The 12011-nt window shown below is 42.5% G+C and overlaps 2 protein-coding genes across 2 annotated transcripts; one reads left to right on the forward strand and one right to left on the reverse strand.

Annotated features, from left to right (window-relative positions):
• The first annotated feature begins 588 nt into the window (after window positions 1-588).
• Window positions 589-5135, forward strand: wbp2nl (WBP2 N-terminal like). The gene is made up of 8 exons (XM_023416367.2): window positions 589-734; window positions 1295-1403; window positions 1547-1685; window positions 1907-1999; window positions 2216-2413; window positions 2906-3016; window positions 3562-3638; window positions 3748-5135. The coding sequence occupies exons 1-8, from the start codon at window positions 676-678 to the stop codon at window positions 3802-3804; spliced, it is 843 nt and encodes a 280-aa protein (XP_023272135.1). The 5' UTR covers window positions 589-675; the 3' UTR covers window positions 3805-5135.
• A 423-nt stretch (window positions 5136-5558) lies between these two features.
• On the reverse strand, window positions 5559-11746 carry LOC111662434 (heme-binding protein 1). The gene is made up of 4 exons (XM_023416291.2): window positions 11360-11746; window positions 7980-8118; window positions 6985-7165; window positions 5559-6730 (listed from the first exon to the last, which is right to left on the reverse strand). The coding sequence occupies exons 1-4, from the start codon at window positions 11435-11437 to the stop codon at window positions 6553-6555; spliced, it is 576 nt and encodes a 191-aa protein (XP_023272059.1). The 5' UTR covers window positions 11438-11746; the 3' UTR covers window positions 5559-6552.
• Window positions 11747-12011: the final 265 nt, after the last annotated feature.

Below are 12011 nucleotides of genomic sequence, written 5' to 3' on the forward strand. Positions count from 1 at the left end.
TGTGTGTCTAACTGATTGATCTGTCCAACAGCCATCTCTAGTATTCTCTCCTAACAGGTGCTTCCCACCAGGGAGTTTCTCCAGGATGTGGTGTAATTCAGGCAGAGTTTATGTACTTACATCTGCTTTCACACCACTGCTGTGTGTGTACTAAATTCACACACAAATATTAACATTAACATTGGAAACCTCTCTCTCTCTCTCTCTCTTTCAAAATTTTTTTTGAAAGAGGAAAGGGATTTTCCAGTTACCATTATTTTATTTTTCCTTCTTTTTTTGTCTGTTTGTGTGTAGTTGATACATTAGTTGATTTTCTTTCTTTTCTCCTCTGTTTAATGCTGGTTAGAGACTGTTGTGTTTTTGTAATGAGGCAAAGTCATAAAATTTAAGTCATAAAAGAAAAGATTGGACTCATATGCTGAGGTCAGAACTTTTATTTGGACTAAACCTGTTGACTACTTACACCCTATCCGATGTCAAACAATGACCTAAATGTGCAGGATTCAGCAGGACACTGCGCTCTGTATGTTAATGATGTTGACTGTCCCACGGTAAATCACGAGTTGTCAGACGCGGTCGTGACGTAAAGCCTGTGACGTTTCTGGGGCACCCCCTTAGGGCTGACGGTCAGTTTGTAGCGCAGGCAGCAGGAGAAGCAGGATACGGCATCCAAACATGGCTTTGAATCGGAATCATTCGCAGAACGGCGGCGTTTTGATCAACAATGGAGAAAGGTATGTGTTTTATGTTTCGTCTCTGTGTTTCATTTTATTAACTAGCCGTCTGTCGCCTCTCTTTTTGGCTTGTTTACCTTCTACTTTCCAGTGCGTAGTCAACACAATTGCTATCCAACCGCTAGCTTCTCGCTAGCTGGCCTGGTTAACATTAGCATAGCGAACCCATCTGTTCTACTGTTAAAATTTGCGTTAGCTTTGAACGTAATCTAGAGCCATTTGAAATGTCGTTTACTGTTTTAAACACTGGTGTTGTATAATTTTGTCAATGACCGACTTAAGACCCTCCTCATATCTTGAAATTTGTTTTACGCAAGATGGCTAACGTTAGCCGAATACCAAAACAGGAAGTAGCGGTAGTTTTCTTTAGGATGTTGACATCTTGTTAAAACAAAAATGTAATCACATGTAACGTTATGCAATCCGGGTTAGCTATAGTGTGTGAAATGCAATAGCTGTAGTTGCAAACATAATATTCTATAATGTTCCCACAATTGTGTACGTGAATCTATATATTAGCTTTAGCAGATTACTTTATTTTCACCTGCTCCTTTACCCAGTATTTTAAGGGAATGTAAGAACGTGGAGCTGTCATTCAGCGATGCCACCTGCAAGACAGACCTGCTGAGGGGGACCAAGAAGGGCACGGTTTACCTCACACCGTACAGGGTACACTCAAAATTTCATAACATTCTTTACACATTATTACTGCTGATGTCGTCTGGTTTGGAAACATGGGAGTTTATATTCTCATAGATCCTCTTGTATCTCTCCCCACACACTCTTGTCTCTTCCCTCATTCACCGGCTTAGTTGCTGTTTGTATCCAGTAATACGAAGGATTGCCTGGGTTCAGCCATGTTCCCCTATTATCTGATGAAGGGCTGCAGCATTGAGCAGCCTGTCTTTGCAGCAAACTACATCAAAGGGACGGTTTCAGCTGAGCCTGGTGGTAGGTGGTCTTTTCTCTTTTTCTCTTAATCAGTAAGTAATGATTTGATTTATTAGATTTTGTGTCTATAGCTAATGATACTCATCATCATATTGTAAAATACAATGAAATTAGGTGCATTAGCTTATTAGAAATAAAAGGACTACATTTCCATTGTTGCTTCTGTAAAAACACGTGTAGCTTCCTGTATTTGTTTTAAATGTAGTCGACTCTCTCATCAGGTGGCTGGGAGGGCCAGGCCCATTTCAAGATGTCATTCCCCAGTGGAGGGGCCATAGATGTGGGACAGCATCTCTTCAAACTGGCCACAAATGGTTTGAATGCTTGTTTATTTAATCACTGCATCCAACATTTCACAATGCTAGATACTGAATTGAATGCTCCTTTATTGGAGGGTGGAAAAGTATTTCAATCCTTCACTGAAGTGACAATGCTACAGAATCTACAAAGGGCTCTTGAGTGGATGAACACACCCATAATCTTTGGAAAGTTCAGTTTATTTGAGATAATTTTGTACTGCTGTGTTCCAGCTTCCCGTGCTGCTCCTGCCCAGAATGGTGCTGCCTCTTACGGCTATCCCTCACCTGGAATGATGAATGGCTACGGCCCCGCTCCACCTGCTGCTCATGGCTATCCCTACCCACCTCCTCCCCAGCAGAATGGATTCTACCAGGGGCAACCCCCTGCTGCTGGCAACATGGGCTACAACTATCCAACAGCTGCTGCAGGTACACAATTCACTAGTTTGTGAAATTACATTTGTATACCAGTTTGAAGGGACCCATGACATTTGAAGCATAGTGCTTTTAGGTTATTAAATACAGTTTGCTAAAATAATCTTAATTCAAGTTCGACTTACTGGCTTTATCTGTAAATTACTTTCACTTTCATGCTATCAATAAAAATGCAGAAAATATAAACTCTAAGATGTGTCCAGGCTTTCATAATTTTTAGCCTTTAAGTTATGTATGTGTATGTGTGTGCAGCGGGTCATATTTGCTTTTGTATATGCAGTTATGCCAAATATCCTCATTGCATATAAGTAAAAATGCTTGAGGCACAAAGAATGCTCCAGGTTCTCCCTCTTCCTGTCATCATTTAGTTGTTTTTATCTTGTATGTGTTTATTTTATTTATTTTTTGGTCTTTGCTGTGTAACTAAGTGCCGACAGACTGTAACCTCCATTGACCTGTAAACTCTGCCTGTCTTCTGTGTTCCAGGAATGTACCCATCTGGTTTTGACTACATGGCCCCACCTCCCCCTTACCCTGGGCCACCCCAAAATTGGACTGCACCCCCCCAGAACTGGACAGGACCACCACCACCTCCAGGTCTGTTTCTTTCCCTCTCTCTCTCTCTCTCTCTATTTTTCCACTCTGTATGTCTGTGTCACTGCACCCGTCAGATCTGATCTGTCTGACTCAAAGTGAATCACTTCAAAGCACAACACCGAAAAAGGGGTGCTGATGTCTCATTTGCTACACATCAAAATTACAAAGGATAAACAATCTCCCCCCTTCCTCTCCCTCCCTGTACTCTTTTCTGGCACCTTGTGGATTTCAGTGAAAACGGTCTCACTCTGAACATGGGGTGAGCTTGGTACACTGCTGAAATGTCAGTTTGGTATATCTCTATTTTAAGGAAGAGCTTGAGTAGGACGTTTGCCTGCGTGCATCCTCAGGGTGTGCCACTACATTTTGTCTCGTGGATTTTCTGGCGCTGTCAGTTGTTGTGCTTCACATGATTAATACTGTGCTCCTCGCATCAGTTCTCCTTCCAGTGTCAGGAGCTGTGGCGTCTGTGCCTAAATATGCTCAGCAGTCATCACTGTCTGTCTCTATCTCCCTGTCTTTGTCACATCACATTTTATGCACAGGTAACTCCAAGGCGGCTGAAGCAGCAGGCAGCGCATATTACAATCCCAGCAATCCACACAATGTCTACATGCCCATGGTAAGCTGCTTTGCTCGTCTTCTCCCTCAGTTACAGTTGTGTGGCAGTGACAAGAGAGCTCCTGTGATGGCACTTATACGATATTTTTTTTTCCTTTATTCCCACACAGGAGCGGCCTCCACCATATGCACCTTATCCAGACTCTCCTAACAAGAAAACCAACTGAGGCTCAGGCTTCATCAGTTCAATGACACTCCTCTCCCTCCCTCTGTATCTTACATATATTCTAAAGTAAGGAGTAATGTTGATGGATACCCACTCGATCGTAGAATTAAGAAAAGAAAATGCAAGTAATAGAGGGCTCAAAGATGTCAGTGATAATTCACCAAGGAACTAATGATATTTTGGATACTGGAATAGCTTACAAAGCAATTACATCTTTTAAATACTGTTTATTCCTTTATAGTTAAGTTCATGTAAAATGATTGACAACTTGTTACTCTGGCTTTTCAGAGCTTCATCATTATTAACAATTTCAGCGATGGGATTCATTTTCTGTCTAGTAGTGGGCGAGGGCGAGGGCACTTAAACTGTCCTTATACAGAGCTGAGAGAAGGAGGCAGTATGGGGAATGTATTTTTTAAGACAGATTTATTACCAAACTATTTTGTAGCAATTTCTTGATTGCAGTTCCTGTAGTTATTAACAATAGCAGCTCCTACTTTAAGCAGTAAAGTATTTTTGCAATATCATTGCAAGTACCATGTGTGTTTCCTAAACAGTTTTGCATTGAGTATTTGTTCATATACAAAACCACAACTGGGCTGAAGTGTTGAGTAGTTTAATATCTGACTGATTCTCTTTGTTAAAGCTTCCTTCATATGTGACCAATGTGATCCTGCACTACATAAGTTAAATTACAGTCAGTAATTCCAGTTATTATTATATGACCAATATCTCACACTCCCCTTAATAGCTTAATATATAACGGAGGTTTTGAATATCAAAAGTTGCAGCGTAATGTTTGAGAAGGGGGATCAGATAGATTTCTTACATTACAAGTCTATGTATGTGCAATATTTTAACCTCACATAATAAGGTTATACACGACAAGCTGGGGTTACCTGACTGACCCTTAGCTCTACTCTTGGCTTCTATTGTATTCATGTATGCAAAGCCGGACTGAAACCAGAACTCTCCTGTTTGAGTAATTACACGAGTGTGGGGTTACGGGGCCACGCTGATATATTAGGGGCCTATCAGTGTTTGGCCTGCTGTTGAAACTTCTTAATGCAAACCATTTATTCCTAATTAAACTAGGTCGAGGCACCAACAGGCCATGTAATTGCATCCCCATCAATGTGCATCAGTTAACACCCGTTTGAAGGACTATTCGCACACAGTAGTCGTGGAGAGCATTTTCTTGGGTTTTGGTTTTAGTTTGCTTGAGTTGATCAAATGTCTGTATATTAATATCTCTTTTGCAGTTCTTATTCCTTTTTGCTGAATTTTGTCTGTCAATTAAAATCTAATAAATGTGTCATTTATGAAATTTCACATTTTGATTTTTTTTGGCATTTATCGGACCTTCAGAAGTTTTAAACTATTAAATTTGTTAAATGTTAAATTTATCATTTATTACTATTTATTACTCAGTTACTCAAATTAAGTATCAAGTTTATTGGCAATCACCACAAGTAAAAGAATCAAATTGATTAATAGAGATTTAAGGTTTTTTGGTTCGTCTGTCCGTCCATCCATTCTCATGAACGAGAAAAAGGGAACGTGTTCAAATTTGATTAGACAAAGGTCAAGGCCACTGTGACCTCACAAAACACGTTTTTGGCCATAACTCACGAATTCATGTGCGAATTATGACACAATTTAACACAGATGTCAAAGGTCAACTTCACTGTGACATCGTTTTGTGACAAACCTTCCCTGATAAAATAAAGAAATAAGACAGATGGAATTATCCACTCAAACTAAACATGTTTATTATGTTATGAAACACTATCGAACCTGAACATTATAGTCACTCTTATCACAGAAAATCACACTGTACAGATGTATCGCGTAACACCGTTTCCAGAGTCTGAATAAATAAAGACGGCATTGTCATGCACTAAAACACAAAAATATTCACTACACACAAACGCTTCATGGATCAACATATGATCACAAAGTTTACAACAACACCAATAGCTAGCTAGTTTTCCACTCACGGCTGTCCACCCGTTAACTCTTAAAGACTAGTTCTACTTTATGGCTCAACTCCTGTTGCTCTCCAGTTCCTGACTCAGGAAAAGGACGTGTGCTTTTTACTACCATGTTTCTAATGTTAAATTCTATACATATCTCTGTAGCCATCACTATATTGTAAACTAGATTAAAGATGTGCAAAGCCCTACTGTGCGTTCGTCAGGGAGATGGGAGCTCTACAGGGACCTTATGTACCCTTAAGGACAAACATGTAATTCTCAGAGGAATGCAAAAAAAATCTGTTCAGTTGTATTTAACTACAGATTATTCACCGAGTTACTCTCCGTTTCACACCTGGACAACAGTCTCAGTAGCAAACCAAGTACTTTCTTTAAGACCTAGTTCCCTTGGCTTACAACACTACGTTCTGCGTCTGAGCTACAAGGGTTTACAACTTTAAATTAGAAACAAAAATACAGAAGAAGTAGTAGTGAAATGAGAGAATGCTACTGCACTGATGTTGAATTCTACATCGCCCTGTTGCTTGAGCACTTAACATCAGTGTGGCATCTATACTTTATGTGTGACAAGCAGAAGATCAGTTGGGTAAAGGCAACATGGGTAATCTCTGTCTGTGCTCAAAGGCCTATCAGGTCTCCGTATCGTTCTTACCATTCAAACACTGTGAGAGCTACAGGACTGTCAGGTGTGAGAGGGTCATTAAGGTTGGATAAAGACTTCAGCATGAGATTTGACTGTGACCCTGCGGCTCCTACGGCTCGTCCTGTAGAAACCACACCTCGTTGCGGCGTCCGTAAGGCTTGAGTGGTGGGTCGTAGCTGCAGCAGAAGTACTGCTTGCGCTGGAAGGGTGCCGTCTCACCCAGGGTGCGCGTCAGACGCAAGGCCTCTGCTCGGTACTCACTCTCCCCTGCGAAGCCTCCAAACTGCCTGCGGACACAAAGCAGACACAGGGAAGATCTAAATTAGGTTTATAAATTAGTGCGTTTGTTTAATGGGGTGAATTATGTGGACTTTTTTTTAATGGATGCGCTGTCTCACTGGAAAGAAACAGGGACCCTAAAAAGATACACCTGCAATTGGATTCAAAGTACAGTCAGCATTTATGCAGCAAGGGAGATGTCTTTAAACTGTTGTTCTTGTTGTACGTTGTCTTTAAATGATACACTCTCCATGACACATACAGAGCATAGACAGTCATGCCGGGCCGCTCCTCAACCCTGATGGCACTGTCGGTGGGAGTCGGGGGGCTTTGCTGGTAGATGGAGGGGACACGGATGCCGACCACCAACCGGCGAGACAGAACACCGTCATTCCGGGGGTACACTGTGATGATGATGGGAGCTGCTGTTCCCATGGCCTCACCTGAGAAGATGAAGATGAGAAAGCAAGAAAGAAAAAAAAAAAGAAAAGCTAAAGGTCAGGATTTGTGTGATTCTGTGTTGAGTACATAATATCATTACGCAAATGTCAACACTGATACTGAAGCTTTTACTCTCACCCTGCAAAAACAGGTCATGTAAATGCACATCTATAAATAGTAAACAAATTAAATGATAATTCTGCTCTGCACTGAGGCCTGGTTTGCACTTTTAGTAGTCGGCTGAGGTTATGTTTGTCTGTTGACCTGAAGGTGGTGGTTGAGGGGGGGGGGGGCATGAACTCAGAGGACATTAGTGTCTGAGCATTATTCAAATGCATCCTCCAATAAAGCCAAGTCCCCTTTAGGTCAGCCAGCTTAGATACAAAAGCAAATACCCACAGAGCTTCATACAAAAACACGTGAGAAGTGTAAAGAAAATTATTAGTTAGATGAAATAAATTAATAAAATCTTTTTTTCCTCCGCAGGATGAGGCACTGACTCGATATAGAGCCGTTATTAATTATGTAAAAAAAGATGAAGCCAAGATCAGTGAAAAACCTTGTTTTAATAATGTAGTGCGTCTCTTAGATTGAATAAATAATCCATTTCATGTCTTTTTAAAAACACTCTTGTTTCATATTTTTCTTATTCGTGTGATTTAAAAAAAAAAAAGAAAAAATGATGCAGCACGACTTCGCCGTAGGAACAGGACAGATTACAGAGGCAGTTAATGAGCAACATCAGATCCTATAATGTCAATGAGCATTTCTTAGCGCACCGATCCACCAGGACGTCTCGTTCTCTGATGATTTCACCTTGTTCATTGCTGCCTCCGATGTACATGAGCAGCTTCCTCACCAGCTCCCCGGTCACTTGGTCAAAACTTCGTCCCTCAGAAGAGACAACAGCGAATTTGGCTGCGTCGTATCGCCGCACCTCAAAGCTCACTCCATCCTGTAGAGACAGAGGACATGAGGATATCAGGACGGGGGTGGCTTTCAGGCATCAGTAGGCCAAACTCAGCTACACATATTTGTGAAATGCACAAATGCAGAAACTGCTCTTGTACACGTGCACCCGCACGCAGAAACACAGTGGCTCTGTTCCTGGGGACGGATGCAGGGGAGAGGTTCAGATCACATATGATTCACCTCTGACACACTGATGTTGACTATCTGCTCCTGAGGACCAAAGCCCTGAACTAGCGGGGGTTTACACTCGGAGGGTTCCGTGTGTGTGCGTGTGTGTGTGTGTGTGCGCAACCTACGTGGGCAGCCAAATAATAGGATGCAGATGAAACATATTCACACTGATTTGATTTAATTTCTTCTTCTGCTCTGCAGGGTTCAGTCAGCTGACAGAGAATAATAGGCAAGAGATGCATGGTCTTACATAACAGCGCACAGGCAAACACACACAAACACACACACGCACATACACGCACATACACGCCACTCATAACTCGCCCCCCCACCCCCCTAGACACACAGTGTTAATATGATGCAACAGTTTTGCATTAAATATGATTAAGTGGGGTTAATGTGGAGCACAGTCATTCAACTATGCTGCTGAGCAATAACTTTAATAGGTTTTGAAAGAATTTGGTTACCGTGGAGACTGTGCAGCAGGCTTCAAATGCAGCTCCTCATTCCACTCACATGGTTTTACACTGTGTGGTACTCTTCTCGGGTGTGTGTTTATGGGATGGATTTGTGCATTGTCATTTCGCTTCACACTGTCATCGTCGTTCACTCTGTATATAATGTTTACCATCAATCTATAAGCTCCACCGTTTGTTATTTTGCAGACGGATGGATATTTTGCAGATGATGTGTTTTTCTCAAACATAAACATTTTCTAAACATGGCAGCAAGAAATAATAATAATTAAAAAAAACAAACTAATTTCCACTGCATATTCTCATTCTCACATGGGCCTCTTGAGTATATTTTCTCTTCCCCGAGGGAAAAACTCAAATCTAAGAATATCATGCAAATGATTTCGTCTTCATCTTGTAAATGAATTTGTGACTCATGAGTCTTTTTCTCCAGTCACTGGGATTTCTAAATATCTTCCAACTGCTGTATTTGTGTTTCCTAACAACCTTTCCTCCACCTCATCTTATCCCAAACCCCCACCCCCCCCCCACCCCCCATCCCTCAGGACCTGTGAAGTGGTCCTGTAATCAGACACTGCAGCTATAAGTCAGTCCTCAACACGTACAAGCTAACACTATGTTATCATGAAGGCTCTAACTTGTGACAGGTACCCGGGCTCCTGCATAGTAATTAGCAGGGTTTTGCTCCGTGCGGCTTGTCAGTGGGACCACCATTAACATTGTGTATGGGTGACATGCCAAGAAAGCGGTGCCTGAAGTTCAGTTAAGCAATGCAATTAATTTGTCTGCCATGTGTGTGCTGGTTGTGTGCATACGTGTGTTTAGCTGCTGTCTTGTGTCGTCTTATACAGCGATAATTACTCTGTGCCGGAGCAAAGCAAGACAAAGGTATAATCAACACTGTGGCTGTTAGAGTGGCTTGTCATTTCATTTTCTGCTATAATAATCTTCTAGATTCATTAGCAAACTTCTGACTAGATTTCGCCTGTGTTGCTGTGAGTGTGCGTGCAGAGGGATGTGTGTATGCCCTGAAAGGCAGCTCTTCTGTATTCTGTGTCGGTTTTAATTAAGGGTGTAGGGTGTCAGAGTCAGGCAGGTGCTCCACAGATCAGGTGACAAGCTCTGATTTCCATACCTGCTGTTTAAACATCAGTCAAATCCAGAGATTTGATGAACCTTCAGCTCTGACTGTTCAACACTGGTTAATCAACACGTAGAGAAAGCGTTTGCTACCGTTGTAACCTTGCTGTATTTATAAATGATCTATCACGATCCTCCAATTTGGAGCAAACGACAATTAAAAGTCAACGTTTTGTGAGACAGCTCTGCAGTGAAGTGCATTATTCTCCAGTTTAAATGTGAGTATGAATCTCTAAAAAACATCACAGATCAGTTGTTTGTACACAGACTGTTGGATTCAATGGCCTATTTTTGAAATTTCAGACGGGGGTTGTTAGTGTGCAGTGTCAGAACAGATCTGCCTTTCTGTGGCTGTTTGTCGGTATGGGTCATTTGATTCGCTGCCTGTCTGGTCAGTTGGGCTGGAAATCCTTTGTCTCCCTGTGAAAAGTTAGTTGCTTGTTCAAACATAAACACACAAAGCCACGCATGCCGGCCGTGACATTACATGGCTTGATGCACATTTACAGTAGTGTACTGTAGGTCAAGAGGGCACCAGAGAAGAACCTCGAAATGGCTGTCAGGCATTACTTCAGTTCACGACACACATCACTGAGCTCACTGGAATCCTACCAATATGTGCATACATCAAACATAAGCAAACACAACATGCACATGAACATGACAGAGGGGAGGGGTAGCTGACATGGGAAGGACATGCCCTTCCTCCTCTGTGACGTCAGTTTTCCATATCGTTGTACTCATCAGCGATGGTCAGTGTATCAGTATACACTCCCAGTCCATATCTGAGCCCATGGGTTAACCGCAACCACGCAGCAGGGTCACTTAGCCTGTCCCCTGTGGTTTCACACGCACGCACGCACGTACGCACGCACAGACACTTATCCACAATGTCATAATGGAAAAAGCAGTGGGTCACTTTGCACGCAACAATTTATGAAACCTTAAAAAACCCTTTCTGACTTTATCCTAGTGTGTGTGTGTGTGTGTGTGTGTGTGTGTGTGTGTTATTGTTTTAAGGTTGCACACAAGTCATCACCATCTTTCTTCATTCGTGCCTTGTTGATTGTTAGAGCACCTCTGGCTGCGGCTCAGCAGGCATCTTTATAGGTCACAAGTAATTAACTGGCGGGCTGTCAGTCAAGGTTACAGGGGCTGTGACAACAGCAGCGGGAAAACACCGCAAAGTTCACGGCAATTTTAAACAGAATTGCCATAACATAACCCACATAGAGTTAAGTGCTGGATCAAATATTCATGCAAACAGAGGCGGGAAACTGGGCACCTTTACAGCACAGCAGGATTACTGTGCGCAATGACAGATGCACACGCGCCAGAAGTCACGGAGAGAGGCGCGTAGGACGAAAAACTGCAGAAGCTTTAAATATATGAGAGTGATCAAGTCGTGAGTGGCAGGTGTCTGCGCACACAGCTTACCTTCGTCTCGCTGCTGAGCAGTTTATATTCCGTCTCCTCGGTGTTTCCGAAGAGCGAATTCTTGATCATGCCAAACATGTCGCTTCGGCCAGGTCACCTCTCCTCTCTCCGCTCCTTTGGTTTGCTTTTGTTTGTCCTCCCTTTCGTGCTTGTGCTTTTTTTTTGTTTTGCAGTCAACTTGCTCTCTCGATCAGCCGCTACCTGATGAGGCTGTCCAACTCTTGGAGAAAGCTTGGTTAGTAAACAACAGAAGTAACTTGCAACAGCAGTATCCAGATTCTCCTCCAGAGAAGAGTGCGCGCTTTGAACGCAACTGATGCGTTTTCTCTCTCTCTCTTTCTCTCTCTCTCTTTTCAGGGACAGAAGTTACAGATGCTGACTCCTCACCCCCTTTGCCGAACCAAGGAATAAGCACATCATCCTCCACTCTGACGGCTGGATTGTCTCCGCCCTCCTCCTCCTCCTCCTCCTCCTCCTCTCCTCATCCTCCTCCTCCACTCTTTAGTTTTTCCTTTTACCAGCTTGATGCTCTCATGTCACCACCTTTCACTCATAAACGTTTACGTTCACCAAAAGTGGGGCATCAAGATGACAGCATATTTTTCTACAGCTTATTACTTATTTACCCCCCCCCCCCCCCCCCCCCCCCCCC

Source organism: Seriola lalandi, unplaced genomic scaffold (genome assembly GCF_002814215.2).
Source record: "Seriola lalandi dorsalis isolate HSWRI2012SDOR001 ecotype SW California unplaced genomic scaffold, Sedor1 jcf7180002054563, whole genome shotgun sequence".
NCBI lineage: Eukaryota > Metazoa > Chordata > Actinopteri > Carangiformes > Carangidae > Seriola > Seriola lalandi.